Source organism: Asterias rubens, chromosome 7, assembly GCF_902459465.1.
Source record: "Asterias rubens chromosome 7, eAstRub1.3, whole genome shotgun sequence".
NCBI classification, from domain to species: Eukaryota; Metazoa; Echinodermata; class Asteroidea; order Forcipulatida; family Asteriidae; genus Asterias; species Asterias rubens.
The window spans coordinates 8076246-8102231 of NC_047068.1; the positions used below are offsets into that span (position 1 = coordinate 8076246).

The 25986-nt window shown below is 39.3% G+C and overlaps 1 protein-coding gene across 1 annotated transcript; it reads right to left on the reverse strand.

The window, feature by feature from the left end:
* Positions 1-1664: 1664 nt before the first annotated feature.
* Positions 1665-24436, reverse strand: LOC117293113 (proline-rich protein 36-like). The gene is made up of 16 exons (XM_033775331.1): positions 24327-24436; positions 22334-22584; positions 20795-21605; positions 18173-20042; positions 17472-17648; positions 15484-15576; positions 14332-14506; positions 13205-13347; positions 11582-11632; positions 10573-10759; positions 7745-7923; positions 6642-6739; positions 6083-6164; positions 5331-5471; positions 4434-4503; positions 1665-2659 (listed from the first exon to the last, which is right to left on the reverse strand). The coding sequence occupies exons 1-16, from the start codon at positions 24359-24361 to the stop codon at positions 2586-2588; spliced, it is 4437 nt and encodes a 1478-aa protein (XP_033631222.1). The 5' UTR covers positions 24362-24436; the 3' UTR covers positions 1665-2585.
* Positions 24437-25986: the final 1550 nt, after the last annotated feature.

Consider the following 25986-nt stretch of genomic DNA (forward strand, 5'->3'; position numbering starts at 1 on the left):
AACCCAAGAATAAAGAGGGATTCAGCAGACCGACTGAGAAGTGGATTATCGGCATCTTTTGATTGAGTAATGGTTGGAAAGGCAAAACAAGGACAGTGAACAAAAAGGAAAACTGAACTTTTATGTCTCAAAGGAAACAATGCTGTTGATAAGATGTCTCAGTATTTTTTAGTTCTCCTATATATTTGGTGTGCTTAGTCTATGGGAGAGTGTTAAGAACAGGCCATGGTAATCTGTTGAAGGGGGCACCAAGGCCAAAAGTATGGGCATCAAAAGCCAATTCTAGGCTTGCAGAATGATTAGGAATTGCTGAGAAATATTCCCACTTTTACGATTAGTTTTCTTGAAACAACTTTGCTCATTAATTGCTTACATTGCTGGAGACCCTTTTGTAAGGTCCTTCCTGCCAGGAACACAAGGAAACTTAAACAGATCAAGAAAGATAGTTTCTTGTATAAATGAAACCAACCAAAAAAAAAACATCGCGATAATCTGCAACTGTCAAAGCTTAACATTTCTGTACATTTAAGACTCATTTCTGCAAAAAAAAAAATAGAGTTTCTGTAAAGTGTCTAAGTAGACGTGCCGCTTTGACTCAATTTTAATTACATTTTGATTTTGAGCTTCTCAGCCATAAACAGAACCAGGGAAACCACAGCCAGTCATAAATGGAAGAAATATTGATTTGCATAATCTATTATTATCAGTACTGTTACACATGTGTTTTCCCCCACAAAAACAAACCAAAGTTTGTTGCTTAGAGGGTACAACACTGATAGTGACATTTACCCAAATTTCTCACTTAATTATTGGTGAAACACTATGCAGGCCTTGCGAGCCTCTGGTTTCCAAAAATCACACACTTTCATCACAGGTACTTGTGGTCGAACTTGAAGACATGAACACTATAATTGAAGTTGGCACTACCACCAACCATCTTAAGAAATCTAGTTGATTTACCAATTTAACAGTAAACACAACAACATGAAAACATGAGCAGGTAAATTGCTGGGTAGTGTGTGTAACCTACAATAAGTAATTTTTATATAGTGATTGACAAGGCATTCTTGGTTTGGGTGCGTGCATTTCGTCACACCAAAACCAAATAGTGCACTCCTATAGTTTCCACTCGTGTTCTCAAAAGGCTACACTCCAGGAATCATTCCAAAAGGGCTTATTTTTAGTTCCTGTCAGAGCCATTTCTGATAAGGCCGCCTTTTGTAGCATTGGTGAATTATACTTTCATAGTGTATACTGCAAACTGAAATCCATGTACTGGATTTCTAACAATGCAATGCTCTCAACTCTTTGCAACTTTTCCTAAACGGTTTGACCGCACAGTTAAAACCATTCCACTTAATAGGTGGGGATGGTTTGCACAAACATGCACAGAAACAACTGTGTATGTCCTGGGTAGATGCGCTTACCACATGATATCGCATTGCAAGCTGGCATAGTTTATATATCGTTCTAAACCACAATGGAAGAAACTGAATAAGCCTTTTTGAGGTATGGCGGACGTGATACGTGGGTCACACGCCGCGACTGATGCCACGCTCACCATGTTGGTGGTCATTAGGTTTATGTGTAAACGCCGCGTTGCCTAAAATGCGCACTTCACTGAATAACATACGTTCTATTTCTATGGTCAATACGCACAAATTTACCACAACTTCACAGTGTTGTAGCATTGTGTCCGCCATATCTCAAAAAGGCTTATGGTCTGACATTTGGAGGGTTAACTGTTTACTGAGAAGATGCACTAACCAAACAATGTCATATTCCAGGCTGGCATAGTTTATCATTCAACACCACAGTGGATGATGTTGAGTGGTCTAACAGTGGGAGGGTTAACTGTTTACTGAGAAGATGCACTCAACAAACAATGTCATATTCCAGGCTGGCATAGTTTATCATTCAACACCACAGTGTATGATGTTGAGTGGTCTAACAGTGGGAGGGTTGACTATTTACTGAGAAGATGCACTCACAAAACAATGTCATATTCCAGGCTGGCATAGTTTATCATTCAACACCGCAGTGTATGATCTTGAGTGGTCTAACAGTGGGAGGGTTGACTATTTACTGAGTAGATGCATTCACCAAACAATGTCATATTCCAGGCTGGCATAGTTCATCATTCAACACCGCAGTGTATGATCTTGAGTGGTCTAACAGTGGGAGGGTTGACTACTTACTGAGTAGATGCATTCACCAAACAATGTCATATTCTAGGCTGGCATAGTTTACAGACTGGTATAGACAATCCACTATTCATATAAACCACACAGTGTGGTATTGAGTGGTCACACCATGGGAGGATTTATGTATGTGTAAAAAAACAAAAAAGTGAAAAAATACAGGAATACAGGAATGTAAACAACAACAACAGTCAAGAATATTTGACTGGCTGGTCGTAAGCAAACAAAATGTTTGATTATTAACCCTGGCAAATCAGAACGATCTTGCACTTCTCAAATACAAATGTCAAACCGTCCCTGACACTGCGATATTGGCAAGTTATACTGGACTAAACTGAAGGCATTTTTATGGTAAGAAGACAACGATCTCGTCTCAAGATGAGGTCAGACGACTCGCTGCCTTTTTGCCTCCGGTCCGTCTAGATCGATTGGAGTTGACAGGTCTCGAGATTCTTTGGCTGTGTAGGAAAAAAATAAGTGATAATAAATAAAGTGCAATGTTTTTATAGCGATCTATAATTATTGTAATAATTGTGAACTATTTTAAGACTGGTATGTTGAGCTTAATTGAAATATGAATCCTAATTATATCATTAATAATAATAATCATAATAATAACAATAAACGGCATTAAAATACGCTCTACTTAATACACTAAATCACAGCTCTACTTAATACACTAAATCACAGCGCTTACAAAAACACTAAGTACAGGAAAATAAATAAAATAAATGAACAATTAATTGAAAAAAATTAAATGGAAGCCACCTGTAATGCAATAAACTTACTAATGTTGAAATAGGTTTTGATAATTTTCTTGAATTTGTCAACTGCTTAAATTACATTTTTGATTAATATTATCCTTAAAATATTATTTATGACACATTAATAAAAACACGTACAAACAACACACATTCACAAAATATTTAAACAAAAACAAAAAACAAAAGCCAGAGGCATCTGTCCAAAATTTTAAAAGTTGACTGAAAAAAAAAACCACTTGGCCTCAAATTCAAATTCCAAAACCTCAGGCTACACCACATATTACAAAAACCAAATATATAAAAATTTAAAAAGAACCATTGAACAATTTAAAAGGCGATGAAGTGCAATCTGTGGCCAACCATGCCACAGATACCACTGCTAACAATAAGTGCACAGGGTTCTAATGCTTTACACAACACATGGGACCTACAGCTTTACATCCAATCCCAAAGGACGAAGCAAAATTGGTCTTGCTCCGGTACTCGAACCTTACTCTGCCAACACTACCTGGGCAATTATATGTACTTTTCTCTTTGATTGTTTCGCATCCAATATAAGCTAGAGTGGAATACGGAAAAATATAGCGCTTCTGCGTCCCATATCCAATGAGGACGAAGGCTGAGTTGGATATGGGACACAGACGTGCTATATTTGTGATAACGTATTTATCTTCAAGCAAACTTGGCGCGTGACATAGGACACACAAGACGCAGGTAGTGATATTAGCCGTGCAATATAGGTTTTGAGAGCATAACAATACCAACAACAGTATGGGTAAACCTAAACCATTGCTGACAAATCAATATTTCAATTCCCAAAACATGTTCTCACACATGACTCTATTATATGTTGTGTATAATATACAAATATTGGATGCAATTAAATACAATATAGCAGATCACATGGCAAAGGCATCTTGTTTGATTAATTTTCACATAATTCATAATTTATTTAAACAATAGTTTCAAACAATTCATAAAAATATTACTACAATAAGGTATCTAACAGCTGATGAAGACATAGCTGGAGTTGTGAAAGAACTGTTGACTAAAGGGCATTCTGAGTTCATAGCCATACACGTGTTGGCGTGCAAGCTTGAGCAGGTGCTAAAACTGAGTAACACAATCAATACATCTGGAACTTAATTGAAAACCTATCAGTACAAACAAGGCCGATTTCATAGAGCTGCTTAAGCACAAAATTTTGCTTACCAGAACAGGGTTACCAGGCAAAATACCATTTTTCATCTAAAATGTTTGACTGGTATCCTGCTCATTTCTGCTCAGCGGAAAACTGTTCAGCAATATTTTCTGCTTTAGCAGCTCTACGAAATTGGGCCAAGGAAAAACTCCTGACAAATCACACCGAAAATTTGTAAAAATTTAATAAATTTGTAAAAGTTGAAGTTATTTGCAGAACTCGGAATTGAAAAATTTAAATATTTACAATGGGTTCCGACCTCCTTACCTTGATTCATCTTCCCTTTTTCTATTTGTAATTCCTTCTCCAACTCCTTGACAGCTCTTTTATCATCCTCCTACAAAAATATATCCAAATAGATGATAGAAAAAGGGTTTATTCATTATTTCAAAATACAGAAAAGACTTCACAATCAGAAGATTGAAATGCGTCAAAATCTACATCAATACAATTTAAAAATCATTTGAAGATTACAACAAACTTAAACAGTACATACATACACACATACATACATACATACATACATACATACATACATACATACATACATACATACATACATACATAAGGCATTTGTAAAGCGCCACTACATCAAGAACGCAGCACATTAGATTGGTTACAGATAATGTTTGATACACTTCTTGAATGTTCAAAGAGAGTCTGATTCCCTGATTGAGGTGGTGTGAAGCAAAATGAGAGAATGTGCGACTCTACAAAGCAGTTAAGACAATAAGACTGTTAAAAAGGCACTAGACTGAATACACCATGTCAAATAAGGAAGAAAGGGAAACTATGGTGATGAAGAGGTGAGTAAAAAGCCAAGAAGATATTAAACAGGATGAAAGTCATAAAACCACAGTCATAAATATTAGCACGTATGCATATTTCCCAATCTCTTTGCGTATCATTCCAAAAGTAGTTGTTTTTACCAGTAGCTTGTGTAGTTTTGTATAATAAAGTAGCTTGAATAAAATACCTCCTCCAGGGAAAAAAAACAATAGTAATAAATAAATAAATAAATTTCCAATTGTTATATAGCAGCTGCAATGGATGACAGCTCCCAAACAATGAAGACAATCACATCGATTCCTACAACAAGTTTGACAGACTTTATATTTTCCTAAATTAAAACTTTACAGATTGAGAATCAAAGATTGAGCATACCACAGGATCAGTCCACAGAGAGCACTTTACACATTTGGAACATCCCTCGCCGGGGTTCCGTACATGGGCACAGAAGTGACTGTAATCAATGTTGGGCTGACGACAGATATAACACATCTTGCTTCCACAACGACACGTCATCTGTAAGTGAAGAATAGGGGCATTAGTTTTTGTATGATACTTCTTGTTCATATCGTTTGACTATTGGTTTTACTTGCCGTCTTTTTTTTTCTTTTCTTTTTTTCACTACAATTTTAGATTTTTGTGGTATGTATAGTTTATAAATTGTTTTGCGAGCAAGGTGTGAGAGGGCACATCTTTTTTGCTGACAGTTTTATTACTTTTGTCTTCCCCTAGACGGCCTCTACTTGTTTTTATAATTATTGTATTGTTCAAAGAACTAAAAAACAACGAAATAATAATAATTATAATAATAATAATAATAATAATAATAATAATAATAATAATAATAATAATAATAATAATAATAATAATAATAATAATTAAAAAATAATAAGAACATCACAAAACTGGTCAAGTTAAAATACAGTTCAGTTCAGTTCTTAAATCTTTTTCCACACACATCATGCAAACTATATAATATTCGCAAACATACAGTAACCTTATAAAGGTTAGACAGCATTACCATTATCACAAAATTTAATAGAAATGATTGATTTTAGCAAGCGCTGATTATTTGCTTATGGTAAGCAGAGTCTTATGAAATTGTGCCGTGATTTTAGAAAACCTACCTTGTTACAGCCTTGGTCCTTCATGATTCCCGTCTTACATCGATTGCACGTTCTGATCTGAGCCTGAGACATTCGCTCCTCACTGAAACAAAAAAAATCCATTCATTTGATTTCAACGTTCTCCAATAAATTCTTATCAATAGGTTGGATTTTATGCTACATCAACAAAGAAAATCTGAAATAACATCGTTCATTAATATCATAAGGGATTCATACACCAACCTCCTTGTTTAATTCAATCACTCAAACCAACCCTTCCATCGTCATTTTCCACCAATCCATCTCTGCCTTCAAAGTCCAAGTCAAGCAAGTGCTCCAGCCCTCCCCCTTACTCATCATGCCACCCTAGTCCATTTTGGATCTTGCATGTTTTTTGTATGTTTTTTTTTAGGGTTTTTACCCTCTTGCCATGTGTGTATTTTTATGTTTTGTTAACTTTCTTATTGCTACTTTTTAATATTTTTATCCGCCCTATAATTGATGGTTGCGCTGTTGGATGTTGAATAAAATAAAATAAAATAAAATAAATAAGATCAAGAGATGTAAAGGATCATCTTACTAAGAGAGTCTGAGGCTGGTCTCATTCTTCTGCTCAATCTCCTCGCATCTTTTCCCGAAGTGTTCCGCCCAATCCCCACCGCAAAGTCGACAAGACTCCTAAAAAGATATCCAGAGAACATGAATATTCAGCAATTAATATGGTTGCTTTGATAAGACATAAGGTTATGCATGGTGGAAAATTCTAAGTAAGTCAGGTTTGTGGAAGTGTCATGACCGAGCGGTTAAGAGCACCGAATTCAAACTCTGGTGTTTCTGATCAGCAGAGTGTGGGTTTGAATCCCATGCCGATGGGACATAAAGCCGTTGGACCCATGTGTTGCGAACGCATGTAAAAGAACCCAGTGCACTTATCGAAAAGAGAAGGGGTTTCGCCCCAGTGTTCCTGGCTGTGGCTGCTGTATGTGCCGTAAACCCTTATACGGTGCTACATAGTTGGGTCTCAGAATTCATCACTTCAATACCTATCTTTCTGAAAGTTTGTATAATATATACTCAGCGCCTTGAGTACCCTGTTAGGTAGATACAGGCGCTATATAAGATATGCTCAACATTTTAAACAGTTTGCTCTGACGGCTTCTTTATTTTGAGGATAGTTAAGGGAAAGGCTTGAACCTTCCTCGAACAAACAATTAAGTAAACAGTTATGCAACTGAAAGTGAATCTAAGGCAGGATTAGGAAAAAAGCAAAACTATCCTAGGATTACCCTAGAATAGCTTAGGCAAAACCCCCATAAAGAGGTAGATAGATAAATAGGATTGCACTAAGCGTCTTCGTCCGCCATATTTGATGAAATGTGCACGCGTGGCTAAGAGCTGTGGGTAGTGCTTGAAAGTACATTTGCATTGCTTATCATCAAATATGGCGGTTGATGACGCTTAGTGCAATCCGTCTATAGATAAAATGGTTTATTGAAGCAACTGTCCTCGCAGCACAAATGCTGAATTACAACAATTTTACAATTAATAACATTACAAACTTGAAAATACATAACAGGTGGAATAAGCAACTTATCATTGAACAAGAAGAAAGGATACCATCAAGATAAACAGAAAGTAAAAAGATTAATTCTACTCATGAAAAAAAAAAGGGGAAAAAAGTACCTTCATGCAATCGCTTTTCTGGCACTTGAAGACCTTATCTCCCGGGTCCAAGAGGGCCCCAAAGTCACAGCTCGGACATTTAACGAAGCCCTCTATGTCAGCCAGTTGGATACACTCCTCTTGTACACGTTCATCGTACTTCACTAGATCTTTGGACTTCAGGCACTTCTCTAATTGAACTGAGAATACCATTCAGAGGATTGGAGAAAGAAAATATATTACAATTCATTTGTTAGTGAAGAAACAGCTTCCTGGTTTTGTGACATTCATTCTAAAGACAATGTTACACAAGGAAATGCACACAGTCTCATGAGACCAAAATTATGTTAGCATGTAAAATCCCCTTGACCAGTTACATGTATGATAGTATACCAAAACCATAGCATAACTGGTTAATACGTTTTTACATGCTAAAACTGAGAGGAAAATAAATTATTACTTTTACTCATTTCTCAAAAAAAAAAGTAAGTAAAATTTCAAGGGGAGCATTCTTCTATCATAATCTTCAAACTGTGTAAGTTTAATGTAAATCTGTGGACACTGTGTTTTTTGTTAAGAAAAAGTACATATACCCTTTAATTGGTGTCAACATTTTGACTAGCCTGCTCTAGTCATCGTCAGGCTGACTAGGTGTAAAAAGAAAGGAAAGAGACTTGACGAGTCCCAAACTATATTCTCAAACTTAAGTGTGTAAACTCTGTCAACCATGGTATTTGTGATAGTGTAAAAACAGTTTTGTTTCGTAATCAGTTTCTTGAATGAGATGACCTTGATACTCTCGGTCTGCTACTCAGATCGTTCCGACAATCCCTCTGTTTCTTACTTTGTCAGGATTGTCTGGGGGTCGTCCGAGAGTGTCAGGTTTATCCTGTTTCTTAATTGGCGTGTTTATGTCCCTTATAGTATTTTTGATGCAATTTTTATAAATCTTTTTATCTTCTCCATTTTTTGAGGTTTTGATGAAATAAATAAATAAATAAACAAATAGTACCTTACAAGTACCTCAACAAGTACCTAAACTAGTACCCTAGCTAGTACCTCAACAAGTACCTAAACTAGTACCCTAACTACAGTCGACTCCCGTTATAACGAGGTTCGCCGGACTGGCCCATTTTCCTCGTATTATCCGAATCTCGTCTTAAACGCAGCGCGCTAAATATAGATACATACGTCATCATTGTGCATGCACAAAACACGTGTACTTGCATATACATGTACATGACATAATGGCCGCACGTGTGTACACACAGATGCATGGCAGAGCTGCAATTGACTATACATGTACTACTGTGTGCATAGAGTAGTATGTGCGATGTACTGCACAAACAAGCACAACGCGGGGACTATAAAACTGTTTTAACTAAGTTGGTTTAGTTTTAAATTCAATTTTAAAATCAATTTATATTTTACAAGATTGATAAAAAGTGTACGATTTTAACTTGCGTTCATGTTTTGGGAAGTTTCTCTTACAAAACTTTGGTCGCCGGCAGTTTATTGCCAATGCAATAAATAAGTCTTGGTTTTCATTGGTAACCACCTGTTTAACGCTGGATGGTTCATTGCTGCTGCGAGACACCAGGGGAAATCTCACTGCTGCAATGCATACTGCACATGCTGTGAAAATTTTCAGTAAATAAAATAAAAGAAGGATTTTCATTGGTAACCACTAGTGTAATAATAGAAGGTTCATTGCTAACGCGAGATACCAGGGAAGATGTTCTGTGCATGTGTGTGCATGTGCAATACACTCGTCGCAGCAACAAAAAATAGAATCTTGATTTTCATTGGTAAACACTGTCATGTTAGATGGTTCATTGCCAATGTGGGATACCAGGTAAAATCTTGCTTTTGCATTCAATAATATTGATCACGCAACTAGTTTTGATTGTAAGTTGCGGGTGTTTTTTTTCTTCTGAAAATTTATAATGCGCTTATAAACTCAGTGGATCAGTATCTTTTCTTAAGATTTCTCCAATGTTTGAACCATGCAAACCTCCTAATCCCACCATTGTCCGGAGTTTGGAATTAACAACCTTGCTTGCTGACTCGTGACTCCCGATTTCGGATTAGTGTTGCTAGCGGTAGCGTCCACTTAACACCTCTATTGTATGTCTTAAAAAAAAGCCACAAATATCGACTTTACCAGCTGTACAGGTATTTCCTTTGTTGGTTTTTGAATTGTTCTCGTTATAGAAGGGTTTTAAACAATGTTTTGCTCGTAATGGGTCTCCCAAATTACCTCGTTATAACCGTGTTCTCGCTACTACCGTGCTCGTATAATCAGTATTTTAATGCATTGAAACACGCATGGGGCCGTTCGGGACCGGCAAAAAACCTCGTATCAACCGGAACCTCGTAACATGCGAGCTCGTAATAACGGGAGTCGACTGTAGTACCTCAACAAGTACCTAAACTAGTACCCTAACTAGTACCTCAACAAGTACCTAAACTAGTACCCTAACTAGTACTTCAACAAGTACCTAAACTAGTACCCTAACTAGTACTTCAACAAGTACCTAAACTAGTACCCTAACTAGTACCTCAACAAGTACCTAAACTAGTACCCTAACTAGTACCTCAACAAGTACCTAAACTAGTAATGTTACTAGTACCTCAACAAGTACCTAAACTAGTACCCTAACTAGTACCTCAACAAGTACCTAAACTAGTACCCTAGCTAGTACCTCAACAAGTACCTAAACTAGTACCCTAACTAGTACCTCAACAAGTACCTAAACTAGTACCCTAACTAGTACTTCAACAAGTACCTAAACTAGTAATGTTACTAGCACCTCAACAAGTACCTAAACTAGTACCCTAACTAGTACCTCTTGGATAGGAACTGTCACAGCCGTCCGTCATGCACATCAACAGCGCCTTGCCCTGTCCGTATACGGCTTGCTGGGCGTAACTCTGAAGACACGTTGAGCAGAAGAGATGCCCATCCAGGCATTGCACCATATTTTCAAAGGGTACTTCGGCGTAGCAGCATCCACACTCGATCAACTGACCCTCCTATCAACAAATCCAATCCCAAAAATTTATTACATTTCATGTCAGTCATTCATTCTGGTTATGAAGCCAGGAACGCTCAGTAGGATTTGGAACTTTGCATGGTGGGAGTAGATTAAGATGAGGTTTGACGTAGCACCATGTGTAAATCTCTTTTGGGTGGTGTTGGTTCTAAAAAGAACCAGTGGTTGACAACTCTTTTCAGAACAGAGAGATTGAGACATGGTGCTACTTTAAACCTCACCAAAAGAACTGTTAGAAAAACGTTACTAGCTTAGAACCAATGGAGAGATGACAAAGAAGGGAGTTTTAGTTTAAGACGAGGGGAAAACCAATTAGCAGTTAGGTATATGGGGTTGAAAACCAAATCCACATAGTATGTGCCCCAGGTGAGAATCGAACCAGGGTCTTAGAGGTAGAAGGCAAGTAAAGATACTTTTACTGTGAAAATTGTTCAAATAAGGAAAGAAAAATAAGTAAAACAAACACAAATAACCTTGCAGAAATTTGTTGACCAATAAGTTGTCTGATCTACCAATCCCTAAACTCCCTGAAAGACTAAGCAGCCACAAGCGGCTTGTCCCACAATGCCCATAGCGGCTGTAAATGGGCTGGGAGATCTGACCTACTTCCGCTGAACCCAAAAAGTCAAAGTAAAGGTCAAATCCTGAACTGACAGTAAGCCATTTTGAGATAAGGTGGACACAATACTTTGACACTATTGTATTTGGGTAAATTTGTCTGTACACACCCAAACCAAAGCAACCGTATAGTGTCCACCATCGCTCAAAAAGGCTTAGTGTCCACATGTTCCAATGTACTTACCGTTTCATACTCATTCTCATTCATGCTTAGCGCAAACATCAAATCCTTCTCCTGAAATAAATCATATAAGAAACAGTATACATTAAAAACCTGCTACTGGTACGAGGGATGAGATTTGACTGACGGAAACATTCCTGTAAATGGCTTGCAGACCTGGGTTCCCTTTACTCTGGACCAAGAATCTCCCAGTTGGTACAATTAAAGACACTAGACACTATTGGTAATTGTCAAAGACCAGTCTTCTCACTTGCTGTATCTCAACATATGCATAAAATAACAAACCTGTGAAAATTTGAGCTCAATCGGTCGTCAAAGTTGAGAGATAATAATGAAAGAATAAACACCCTTGTCACACGAAGTTGTGTGCGTTCAGATGCTTGATTTCGAGACCTCAAATTCTAAATCTGAGGTCTCGAAATCAAATTTGTGAATAGTTACTTCTTTCTCTAGGTTGTTTTCAGAGAATTCTGAAATTAGGAAAAATCCTCAGAAATCAAACACACAAGACATGAATAAAATACACGAATAAATACAAAAATAACAAATGACAAAAGTCAAATACAACAAAATGGCTCTTCTCAAAGCCATCCGATTCATCCCAGGGCCAATACATGTAGATCACCATGCAGTGCCGCCACAAACCTGACTCTAGAAACTAAGTATAAAAGTATTATGTACAAATACCACTGTATAAATGCTAGCATTAATTTATGGATAAATATACTACATTAAAACACATTTTAAAAGCAACAACAATCAAAAGGTTTCAAAGAAAAAGCAACAATTTAAAAAATTGCAGCATGGATAAAGAATACAATTACGTTTCACCATTACACTGATGTAAGGCATATTACTCAGGCGGGATTTGAACCTTCAATCTTTGCCGTTCCAGAGAAGATGTCTTATCAACTTAACCACCAAGATCGCCCCTTAGCTAGAGGCAGTACAAATCCTTCTTTATAGCAGCAGATACAGCAACGAATTAAAGGGTTTAGGCATTGGACACTTTTGGTAAACAGTATTGTCCAAGGCCCACACTTCGTGTATCACATCTTCTATATAAAATAACAAACCTGTGAAAATTTAGGCTCAATCGGTCATCGGAGTCGGGAGAAAATAACGGGAAAACCCACCCTTGTTTCCGCGCGTTTCGCCGTGTCATGACATGTGTTTACTATAAATCTGTGATTCTCGATATTGAGAATTGATATTGTTTTCTCAAAAAGTAAAGCATTTCATGGAACAATATTTCAAGAGAAGTCTTTCACCATTACCTTCTGTAAACCCTGTAAGTCATTTGTAAATCTGTGAACTTTTTTTTCTTTCCTGTACTGAAAGTGTCCAATGGCTTTAAAGAATATTGTATGCCTTTACCCTTACACCAATGTGTATATGCACTGAATACCAAGAAGTTTTCCTGAATTCTTTTAGCTGAAAAAGCAGGTCACACAACTTTGAAATTACCCTTGTGAGTCACAAATTAGCAATGAAAAAATAACAAACAATAATAACATGAAATCGCCATATTAACGGACCACATTGTATCTCCTTAAATAACACTTACGTTAACAACTCAATTTGAAATTGAACCCACCACTCACGACCATTCCTCTAGTTACTCACCACAGCGCTGTTCTTAGTATACTCCTTATAATACTCGATTTCTTTCTGAAGATCTCGATCTGCCACCCTTCCGCTACCCACGTTTCTCCGTCCTTTTAATACCTGAATGGTAATGTGATTCTTCACTGGCTTCCCCTCTCTGTCTGGAAGAGAATAAAAACAATACAGAGGTTAAAAGACACTGGACACTTTTGGTAATTGTCAAAGACCAAGCTTCTCACTTGGTGTATTTCAACATATGCACAAAATAACGAACCTGTGCATATTTAAACTCAATTAGTCGTCGAAGTTGCGAGAGAACTATGAAAAAACAAAAAAACAAAACACCCTTGTCACACGAAGTTGTGTGTTTTCAGATGCCTGATTTCGAGACCACAAATCTAATTCTGAGGACTCTAAATCAAATTCGCGGAAAATTACTTCTTTCTCGAAAACTACGTTACTTCAGAGGGAGCCGTTTCTCACAAAGTTTTATTCCATCAACAGCTCCCCATTACTCGATACCAAGTAAGGTTTTATGCTAATAGGTATTTTGCGTAATTATCAATAGTGTCCGCTGTCTTTACGCTTCTTGTTCTTGCGCATTACAGATGTCAAACTGACACACTTTCATAATATTCTTCATCCTTAATGCAAATTTGAAGGCACTTGTCCTTGTGCGTCATGGATAGAACCCAATAAAGAAACCAATTTCATGGCTATGCTTACCGCCAAATTTTGCACTTTTTGCACTTTGCATTTATTTCTGCGCTAGCTGTGTAAGCTAAGAATGCCCTGAACGTGGAGTATGCAAGCAGTGGCGCACACAAGCAAAAATTTCCTGATAAATCGTGTGATACAATTAAGTGCTGCATTACCTGTTTTCAGTAAGCGCCGATTTGTTGCGTACAGTAAGCAGAGCCATTAAATTTGAGCACTGGCCTAAGCACAAAATAGTATTGCTTTAATAGGAATAGGTTACCAGCCAAAATTGCATTAAGTTTACATTGTTGTGACTGGTGCCCCACTCAATTTTTGCTTAGCAGAGAAAATTGCTGAGCTGTATGTTCTTCTGAACAGCATTATCAAACTGGCCCAAGACAAGTGCCAGTCAACTGAACAACTTCAAATGTTTTGAATGCACTTACCTTTTGTTGTGATCTTCACCTTGACTTTACGTTGATCATTTGCAACGTTCTTTGGTCGTGTCAAGATGTTTCGTATCGCCTCGTTTGTAAGTAAAATCTCTTCCAGACAAACTCGTGTAGGCGCGTAGTGATGAAAGTGAAGACTGAGCACATGTCGTATTGAGTCCAAGGACAACTGTATTTTTAAACAAAATAAAGAATTTTTTCGGATATTATATTATTTTTTATAATATTAAATTATATTCGTTGTCCCAAGTACTCCCTTAGTCTGATGGACTTCTATAGCACCATTCCATCTAGATCATGGCGCTCATCATAAAGAGGCAATGAAAAACAAAAAAGCTTAAAGACACTGGACACTAGTTGTAATTGTCAAGTCTTCTCACTTGGTATATCTCAACATATGCACAAAATAACAAACCTGTGAAAATTTGAGCTCAATTGGTTGTCAAAGTTGAGAGATAATAATGAAAGATACTTTCAAATGCTTGATTTCGAGACCTCAAGTTCTAAATCCGAAAATTCTAAAAACTCAAAATCAAATTCGTGGAAAATTACCTCTTTCTCGAAAATTACTTAACTTCAGAGGGAGCTGTTTCTCACAATGTTTTATACTATCAACAGCTCCCTATTACTCGTTACCAAGTAATTACCAACAAAATCAAATTCGTGGAAAATTACCTCTTTCCGAAAATTACTTAACTTCAGAGGGAGCTGTTTCTCACAATGTTTTATACTATAACAGCTCCCTATTACTCGTTACCAAGTAATTACCAATAGTGTCAACTGCCTTTAAAAGGCCCGCTCAAATAACCTTAAAAGAGCTTGTTCCGACAGCAGTGTACCATCACAGCAGGATCGAAGACTAGATCATCCAGATAAGTGGAGCTGGATACAGCGGTCAAGGTATAGACCTTATGCACGTGACCTCATTTCAGTAGGGCGCCCTCACCTAGAGGTCAAAAGGAGGTTGTTCATTGGCCAATCCTGTCCGCTGCGAGTACAAATCTGAGCCTTTTGACAGTTTCATCACCGCTTTACCTCTAAGATGGGGGCTGGATGACGTCAATGCATAAGGTCCATTGTGAAGCTGTGTGTTGGAGACATTTGAAGACGAGGAGTTGAGACCTTAACGAGAACTTAACCACTCACCATTGTGAAGACAGTCTGAAGGTGAAACATCACATCTTGATACGGGGTAAATGTCTTTAGCTTATAGTAGTCCTTTATGTAATCTCCTCTGCCCTGAAACAACACAGAAAATTTGTATGTTGGAGATTATTCAAATTCTTAAAAAGAGAAAAAGAAGGGAACACGATGCGTTGCAATGCAGGCACTCATCAGGACAAAGAGTACTGGAACTCATGCTGGGAATCTCCCTTTTCCTGATTGCATAATCCTTTTTCCAGACCTAAGTCCTTTTAAAGGAATTCATGATTGTCATCTTCCTTTTTCTGATTAATGTGCCATCCCTTTTCCAGACCTTTGTCTTTTTGTTCTTTGCAACATACCAATGGGTACTGGAATTCATGATTTGAATCTCCCTTTTTTCTGATCATTGCATAATCCTTTTTCCAGACGTAAGTCCTTTTAAAGGACAATTGGTACTGGAATTCATGATTTTCATCTCCTTTTTCTGATTATTGTGCAATCTCTCTCCTAGACGTTTTGTTGTACAAAAAAGAATTAAGAGAGATCGATACTGGCGACCATCATTAGTTTACCATTTGTCATGTAATGAGAGACAAGTCTGAGATTTCTGCAACCCATGGATGGTTATCAGCCGTGGCCTACAGCCGGGGTCCTCGGCCGATTCATGGTGATCACAAACGACATTATTTTGAAAGATATATTTTTGAGAATGAATTTCATGGTTGTCATCTTCATGAAATAGGCAATCTCGGTGGTCTAGTTGGTATGACACTGCTCTAAAATTGCAAAGGTCGTGGGTTCGAATCCAACCCCAGTAATATGCCTGTGATTTTTCCCACAGAACTCGGGTAAATACCGAGTATACAGTGCTAACACACATGGCTGATGTGGGTAAAAAAACATAATGAATTACTTGGTTTAAGTCATGGTTTTATTGTGACATCGATGTTCTTCAAAAATTCAACTCAGAGTTTTTATTTTTCGCAACTTTTTATGATTGCCTTGATGCCCTTTGACATTTTTGATAATTGCCTTGGTGCCCTAAATTTTTACAAAAAGTCAAGGTAAAATAGCCTTGCCCCTTAAAAGATGAAGTATCAGGGCTGAGTTAGAGTACCATGTTACTTCACAACAAACAAAAACTGCAATTTTGAGGCAAATTTATGTAGATTATTATATTTCTACTTTTAAACCATCTTTCTAACAAACGGTTTCCAAAGTTAAACCAACTCGCCAGATCCAAGGCAAGGTGTTCCTTTAAAGACACTGGACACCATGGTAATTGTCAAAGACCAGTCTTCTCACTTGCTGTATCCCGTCATAAGCATAAAATAACAAGCCAGTGAAAATTTGGGCTCAATCGGTCATCGAAGTTGCGAGAAAATGATGAAAGAAAAAACACCCTTGTTGGACGAATGTGTGTGCTTTCAGATAGGAAAAAAAGACTTCTGGCTAGAAGTCTTTTATTATTTGAGTGAGAAATTACCTCTTTCTCAAAAACTGCTTTACTTCAGAGGAAGTAGTTTCCCACAATCTTTTATACTATCAACAGCTCTCCAATGCTCGTTACCAAGTCAGTTTGTAAGTTAATATTTGTTTTCAGTAGTTACCGAACGTGTACCTTCCCTTTAAAGGCAGTGGACACTATTGGTAACTACTCAAGATAAATATGAGCATAAAACCTTACTTGGTAACGAGTAATGGGGAGAGGTTGATAGTATAAAACATCGTGAGAAACGGCTCCCTCTGAACAAAGACGTAATTTTCCACGAATTTGATATGAGGCCTCGAAATCAAGCATCTGAAAGCACACAACTTTAGTGTGACAATGGTGTTTTTTCTTTCATTATTATCTTGCATCTTTGATTACCAATTGAGCTAAATTTTTCACAGGTTTGTTATTAATACGCATATGTTGAGATAAACCAAGTGAGAAGACTGGTCTTTGACAATTACCAATAGTGTCCAGTGTCTTTAAGAATGCTGACCTTAGATATCTTTTCATTTGTGCTGGGTGTCTTGTGTACATCTGGCTTTTTGACCTTGGGGTAGTTTGCATCCTCCAGTAGGTGATTACACATCAAATGGTTAGGTGTAGGATGGTCTTGAAACTCCCTCAGTTTTGTCAAGACGTATCCTGGCTCGACATCTGGGAACATTGTCATCTGCAAAACAAGGTAATAGATTTGTGTACAAATTATAGTACAGAACTGATGCAATGTAAAGATTCAAACTGCCTCTAGCTGCCCGGGCAATCTCGGCGGTCTAGTTGGAATGACACTGCTCTAGAATTGCAGAGGTCGAGGGTTTGAATCCCATCCAAGTAATATGCCTGTGATGTTTTTCAACAGAACTAGGGAAAGTACTGAGTATACAGTGCTAACACACACCGGTGTATATGGGTAAAACCTAAATTAATAAGGGAATAAAAAGGTAGTGACGACTTCTTAAACGGTGGTTTAAAACCGGCAGGGCTGGGCAATGCGAAAAGGCCTGAGTGGAAGCCAGCCGGTCATTAACAGCTCCAGCTGGTCTTTATCAACTTTTGGAACACCCCCACGTGATACGCTCTCCACCAATAGGATTAGCGAAACTGTCCAGGGTATAACTGAATATTCTTTATCGCCAATGCAAACTTCCATCTTTTAAATGTTTAAAGATTTTTTTAATTTTTGATTTCTAAACTTACCACCTCTGCTGCCATCAGGTCAAAGTTGTGGACAGTGACTGGAATCTGAGGCTGATCCACCATGGCTGGTGGTTGATGCACCATAGCTGGCTGAACCGGAACTGGCGGGGCTTGGACTGGTGGAGCTTGATGTATCCTAGCTGGCTGAGCTGGTGGTGGTTGGACCTGGGCTGGTTCTGGTTGGGCCTGGGCTGCAAGTGGTTGGGCTGGGGCTGGTGGTGGTGGTGGTTGATGCTCCATGGCTGGCTGAACCATGACTGGAGGGGCCTGGGGTCTGGCTTGTGGTTGATGCACCACAGCTGGCTGAGCTGGTGGTGCTAGGGCTTGGGCTGGTGGTTGACGCTCCATGGCTGGCTGAACCATGGCTGGAGGGGCCTGGGGTCGGGTTGGTGGTTGATGCACAACAGCTGGCTGAGCTGGTGGGGCTAGGGGCTGAGCTGGCAAGGCTGGTGGGGCTTGGGCTTGCAGTCGACGCTCCATGGCTGGCTGAACCATGGCTGGAGGGGCCTGGGGTTGGGTTGGTGGTTGATGCACAACAGCTGGCTGAGCTGGTGGGGCTAGGGGCTGAGCTGGCAAGGCTGGTGGGGCTTGGGCTTGCAGTTGATGTTCCATGGTTGGCTGAGTCATGGCTGGTGGGACTTGGAATCCAACTTGCAGTTGATGTACCATGGCTGGCGAAGCTTGGTCTAGAGGCAGTGGCACGGTTGCCGTTGGTTGGGCTTGGGCTGGGAATGGAGGCTGCCACTGTTGTTGCTGCGTCATGGCTGGTTGGGCTTTGACTGGGGGCTTGGGCATGATGAGCTGCTCCGTTCTATTTGGCCATGTATTAAGTACCTGGGGCTGGGGAACATGCCTAGAAGCAGGCGTTTGAGATGAACTTGGTTCCTGCTCCTTGGTGGCAGAAGAAGAAGTGTGAGCCTGTGCATAGTGTTGCTGTTGATTTTTTAGGCCAGGGGAAGGATGGGAGCTGGTGGCAGGAAGTACCTTTACTGTTGGCATGGGTTCGGAGGCATTGTACACAGATGTACTTGCAGATGCTCTTTGGCAAAAGTGCACAGCAGGTCGAACAGAAGGTGCTGTAGATCTTGGTCCTGAATCAGGTCTATCCAGAGGAGCCTGATTAGGGGATGTCTTTTGTCTGCTTACTTGGCCAACTGTCGCTGGCTTATGAAAAGTTTGTACAGAAGGCACTGTAGTTCTTGGCTCTGAATCAAGCCTACTACCCACAGTAGCTGGCTTAGATAAAGACTGTGAGTTTGTTGAAACTGGTGTTGCAAAGGCAGTCTGTCCCTGATGATAACGATGATGAATTCCTGGATTCTGATTGCTTGCTGGTGCACCCACTGATGCCATTTGACCGAACTTAATGGGTTGCCTTAATGGAAAACGTGGTTGCTCGAATGTGGGTCTCAATTGAGAAGCACTTTGATTTCGGTTTGGGAAGGAGGTTGAGGATGGGGATTTATACATCCTGTGAATACCTGTAGAGCTGAGTGAGTTGGGGGTTGATGGAAGAGGTCCAGTGGTACTTGAACTTGTTGGATATCTAGGCTTCTTCTCTCGGATCAAACCAGGGTTCGTTGGACTGATGGTGCTGGCCGTTCCTGGGTTTAGGATACCAGTCCTGTTCACATCCTGTTTATTATAGATTGATACATTATTGCTGTTGCTATTGACCTGAGCAGTTTCCGGCTGCTTAGTGACTTGGCTTGAAGCAAATGTAGAAGCCTTTTGGAAGCCTGGTATAGCTGTGGTATTACCAGTAACAGGCACTGACGTTGTAGTGACAGGGGATGAGGTCCCTAGTCTAGGCTGAATTTTACGAGGGTTCTTGCTCATCTTGGAAAGCTTCAATATTGCTTCATTCAAACTGGAAAAACGAAGAGACAAAAGAAGGATTAAAGGTTATATAGTTATGCATGAAAAACAACTGGAACAAGGTTGAGCTAATTTCAAACCCTTAAATGATCTCCGTCAGGGCAGACCATGCTCATGCCCAGCCTCCTCATTGATCGCAGCTACGCGCATCAAGGTGCTGGGCATGAGTTAGAGAGGGCAGATCAGACTCGAAATTGGAAGTTGAAGCCACATGCCAGTCGAGAAAAGTATCTGACCAGCAATGTGCAAATTGTAATAGTTTATGGAGACGTTTGAGTAGCTTCTGACTTGCATTGGTAACAAGTTTTTTTTTAAAGCAAGTCCAAGTCAAGTAAAAACAGCCAATGCTAAAAGTTACTTGTAAGTCAAGTCACACCTCAAAAAATAAGCGACTTGAATCAAACTAGAGTCCAGGTCACATCACTCGAGTCAACAATTCGGATAAGATGCGGTGATTTTGTTTGACCTTTGAAAGTCAGATTAGACATGTGAAAAATTTAAACCATCATTCTTCTCAATCTTGTAAATAGCTCCTTGTTCCTTGGTAAATAAAAGTTTTAATCAGAAAGGTTGAATTTTTATTTTATTTTTTGTGTTATCCTCAACAATTCGTCAGATTCCACTGTCTTTTTAATTCTTGATGTATTTTACTTGTTTAAATTGTCCACTTGCTGTCTTTTTAAGAATTCTGTAGAGACTGTTTTATTTATTTATTTTAAATCACATGAATGAATTAAGTCCTACCTGTTAAGTCTAGCTTTCATAAGGTCCCCTTCAGGAGACGATATCCGGACTGGTGGTCTTTTAGAGTCAGTCGGCGACTCAGCCGTGCTTGTACCAGAGGTGACTCTGGTGTTGCCTGTGGTTGTACTATTCATGGACGCACTGGTTGAGATGCCACTACCAAGGTGAGATGTTCCTGATGACTGCAACGGTGGTTTACTCTCGCTACCGATGGAACTTGAGGCATGAGTTGAGGTGAAGATCGATGGCGAGGAATGCCCACCTACTCCGGGTGTCGAATGATGTCTTTCTCCGTCTCCATTATGACTTAAAGATGAGTGGTGATGCCCGTGTGAGGATGGATTCGTCTTGCAGTCATCACATGGGCATCTTGACATTGTTGAGGGGGCCTTGGAACTCTTTGCCCGATGATGCTGGCCATCGTAATGATCGTCTGCCGACCTCATGTTAGGTGTCTTAGCAACCGAGGGGTGTACATTCCTGCCTCCTATAGGAGTAGTTTTGAAGGTAGCCGGCTGAAATCTAACCGGCGTGGAGACGGCGTTAGGAGAAATGAGGCAACCATCTTTAGGACTTTGTTGGAGATCACCAGAGACGCTCTCTATCGAGATATCGGAAATGTTTGTTCTTTGAGGAGAAGGTTCTGAGATCAGTGCATTTGGGCTGTTGCTGGAGATTGAATTCACTGGGGGGTTGTTTGAAGAATTCATAGACGATTCATCTGTTATGAGATCGACAATGGAGACGTTTCCGGCAGGTGTATCATCAAGGGTGTTGATGGCAAAGTTGAGTTTGACAACACCTGAACAATCTGTGACGAAGACATAATTCAAAAGAAAATATTACACACTTTTCTGCTGGCAATCTTTCATGGCAGCATCGAATTCAAGATCAGGTGTGTGTTCAAATTCTGGTCAAGACTCCTGTGTCCTTGAGCAAGACACGTCACTTTAATTGCTTCTCTTTACCAAGGGGAATAAACCAGTACCAGCGAGGGTAGAGGCTGGTATTGTTGTGTTTAATAAAGATTACGGAAACGTTATTGGCCAAATGACCGGGGCACTACTGAAAAGCGAATTGATACATTGTTGTAAATTGCGCTATAATAAAACTAGCTTATATTATTGTAGGTGCAAAAGATTATTCCCATGGATGCCATGGCCTCCGTTACCCTAGTCTTGGCCTTGGTGCCCTTTCAACAATTCCCATAGACTTTAAGATTTTCCAATGCAAGTGCCCTTTTCAAAATGAAAATGGCCTTGCTCTCTAAAAGATGAAATTCCAGGCCTGCATATCCATAATCCATCTGAGCACCAGAACATTTCTGTGCTAGCTGTGTAGGCGCAGAATGTCTTGTAACGTGGGATACGCACGTACACAAGCCAAAAATGATCCTCTAACATGTGAAATAAGCTTGACGTAAGCACAGAATTCCCTGCTTCCCCAAGCACTGATACTTTGCTCACAGTTCAACAAGAATGAAATTCCAGACCTTTTTATCAACTTTTCTATATCAAAATAATAAAAACAGCAACACACCTTCGAATTGAGTGAGATCGATGTAGTCCCTTGGGATGGGACTGTTCTCCTGTTGAATTGCCCTGGTGTCAAGGAGTACATCGACGCAGCTATTAGTAAGACTGACCTGATCAAGTGTTTGATTCAGGAGCGCGCTCTGATGGGCGACAATATCTCGGATGGTATTCTCCCCAAGATGAGGAAACATCGGCCGAAGATTACGCAACACTTCATCCTGGAGAATCTTAGCGGTAAGCTTATGATGAAAATCACTGTTTATACAAACAACATCAATGACAATTGTTTATTGTATGGGATTTGAGGCAATGCATGGTGAGGTATCAATGTTTAAAGTAGTTACCCATAAATTGTTCATTAGTTATAGTCAAAGCAAATCTTTTGTTTTTTTGGTAGCCATTTATTGTTTTAATCCTTTATAAATCTGTATTTGTGTGTGTACGTCGCAGAGACCAAAACTGGCATAAAAGCAACGGGTGAGAGGGAGGGTATACTTGTAGATTTATTTGGAGGAGAGAGGACTGCGACTAAGGAGGGATTTGAAATGCAGCTTTATACATTAAAATTATATTGACAATTTAATTGCAAAAGGTGCTGAAATGGAATACACAATCTGAGAATTGCTTTCTCAAATTGAAATGTTTTTAAATCCCTCTAGAAAACCACATTCCTATTAAGGGAATTGTTTCTCAAAATGCTACATTAACATTATCGACAGCTGCAGTGCTTCTTCCAGAGTTTGTTACAGTTATACAAACCGTAAATATATAAAATGTGTAGCTAAACGATAAGTTTTTAACTAAACCATTCTGTGAAAGGGGTGTTACAAGGCAGAACTGCAGTGCATGCGCCCCATACTATGAGTGAACGGCGGGCATTGTAAACGAACAGCGCACACGCACTGCCTTGTAACACCCCTTTCACAGAATGGTTTAGTCCAACACGGCCATGGCTCAGCAGTTCGTCAATCCAAATAGGCTGGTACGTGCAGTTCAGCGCTTGGTGACAAAAAAATAACGCGTTTGCAAAGTGATGCGACAGGTTCTAAATATAAACCTGGGTATTCGCTCCAGGAGCTGGTAAGTTTTTGTCGTGTTTCTTAAAAAATATTTTTTTCAATGGTGTTGTGAGTGTTCATTAGACATTGAGGATTAAGTTCGTGCCCTTAGAATTTGTGTCATGATTTTGAAAGTGGTAAAAATGATGCAAATCTGGTGACTAGCTGTCCAAATTACACGTGATGGACCAGATTGTCCACTGCCGCTCGAGAGAATCCCGTAACCCTCCGGACTGGCGGCTGTCTGGTGGGGGGGGGGGGGGGTTACATTATCGCAACGAACTAGCAAACTTAATTTGCTAGAGAGATATTACAAACAAACTCACAGAAAAATCAATTTTTAATCATGTTCATACTAACTAGGTTGCTGAACATGTTTTCAACATTTCATTTTCATTTCAGATACATTTACTTCATGTCAACATCAATCAATACATTTTTCTACAAATCTACCACCATGTGGAGGTTCTTCATAATATCCATAGTAGTAGTACCATGGTTATTCAGTCCAATATTTTTTTTTGTAAGCAACAGGGTCAATCAACAACAGATGGACATACGTTTTTTGCCATATCATTTTATTTTAATTAAAAAACAATAACAAACCTGACAAAAACAAACTACTTAGGGGCTTAACTACTCCTTACTAGAGCTATGAGGTTTGTTGGTAGTGAAACAAACCACAAATAGTGGGGCTAATGGGCTAAACAACCTCAGCCGGCCACAGAGTTGGGGAAAATTTCACTTGAAAAACAAGGAGTAACCGCCACATGTGACGTGATATGTGGTATGGTAAATATTCCTCCATGGGTAAATAGAGCGCGGCCGACGTGTGCATGATTTGGTGTGTATTATTTTTTAGGGACACACAAACGTTGATACTTTTTTGTTTAATAAAGGGTCAATCAATATCACAGTTTCAACAATTATACTTCTTACCTCAACCCTTCCCCATGAGTATCCACTACGTCCATGTTAACTTGCCTGTCAAAGCAAAAATAGTGCAAAAATGTCGCAGAAAAACCCTAAAATACTTTACTCAAATTTGGCGCTACGCATTTCTTAAGCACACAGCGCACATAGCCCAACGTCGTATGCCATAATACTGTAGACGGAAATTACTTTGGGCGCCCTCTAAAGCTCAAACCGGCGCCTTACAACCTCGTACATACAAATAAATACGGGGGAACGAAATTCATGGTCTATTTAAAAGGACAAGGTTGAGATAGGTCAGTGGTTCTGCTGGCACGCGATAAATCGGCAGTGCGTGAGTCATGAGTCATGGATTGACAAACTGATTTGCGCATGCCCAAGACCCGGACTCTGGGAACTTTCCTTGAGATTTTCCCGCGATTTTTTTCAAAGTACTAAATTTAAAGTTGTATGGTCCGAATTTCACCCAAATTATTTGTATATATATTTTCACACAGAGGTTGGTTGTATGGTGTGGATATAAAAAGCTGCATGATGAACCTGGACCCAATTTTATAAAGCTGTATAGCAGAAAATACTGCTTTATGACACTAAGGCCGTGTCCGAAACGGCGACTTCGGCTACAGCTACGGCTAGATCAGCGCATCTGTCAGTGTTAAAGAAAAGCAGACGCGCGCGCCCTAGCCGTAGCTGTAGCCGAAATCTCCGTTTCGGACACGGCCGTAAGTGTCTAACAAAAATAGATCCAGCCACAAAATTTGGTGACCTGTTTCTGCTAAGCACTACTATTCTGTGTTTAGCTAGTTGCTGCGCTTACATGCTTCATGAAAAGTTTACCCAGAGCCGTGTAGTACCGGTAATGAGAGAGTTGCAACATGGCGGGACCCTTTGTTTGATGGTCAAGTGGTTGCATGCTGGACACCAGTTTAGGTCAAAATGTACACCCATGCCAATTAAAGAGCACAGACAGGGTACTATCCAACCCCCCTCCCTCCCCCAGTAAGTACTTTTAACAAACTATTTTTCACTTGTACAGAACATAAAACAAGGAAATAGCTTCCGTATTAAAACATTCCGCATTTAAAAGATTCGCCATGCCTGAATGAAGCACCTGAATGCACAACTGAATGAGCTGTCTTCTGGCACCATGTGTGTGCGCTCATGTAATTTGGTTTTATTTGTTAACTTGTTGACAGAAAAGGGCTTTTGGAAAAGTTTCCGTATGGCGCCACCACTTTTTCATTCGATATAAAATAATATAGGAACTTATTTACCTGATTGATATATCCCTTTTTGTAAAAATGAGTGAAAAAGTGGTGGCGCCATACGGAAAGTTATAATCCTTTTGTAAGATAAAGAGAACTCAATTCTGGATTAGGATTATTCAAACAAAATAATTTTGAAGGCACTTCACAGTTCAAATAAGCCGATTTGTGAATTAGATTGAGTATTACATAGTACAATGACTTGCTCAGTCACAAGTTAATTGTTAAATGTGAATTCTTCAGATTAAAGACAGTGTTGTGCATTAAGCCCGGTTCATACTTCATGCGAAGCGAATGTGTTGTGAATTTGACGTCACAACCCTCCTTTTGCAGCGATATTCGCAAGTGAGTTGTTCAAAGGTGAACTGCTGCGAATTATTCGTTGCAAATTTTGTGACGTC

Excerpts from the sequence above, each read along its gene's own strand:
- LOC117293113 (XM_033775331.1), bottom strand. The coding sequence starts at position 24,361 with ATGGACGTAGTGGATACTCATGGGGAAGGGTTGAG. Across the intron at positions 11,633-13,204 it reads ATACTAAGAACAGCGCTGTG|GAGAAGGATTTGATGTTTGC; the intron begins GTGAGTAACTAG and ends GATTTATTTCAG. Across the intron at positions 6,740-7,744 it reads AGAAAAGCGATTGCATGAAG|GAGTCTTGTCGACTTTGCGG; the intron begins GTACTTTTTTCC and ends ATATCTTTTTAG.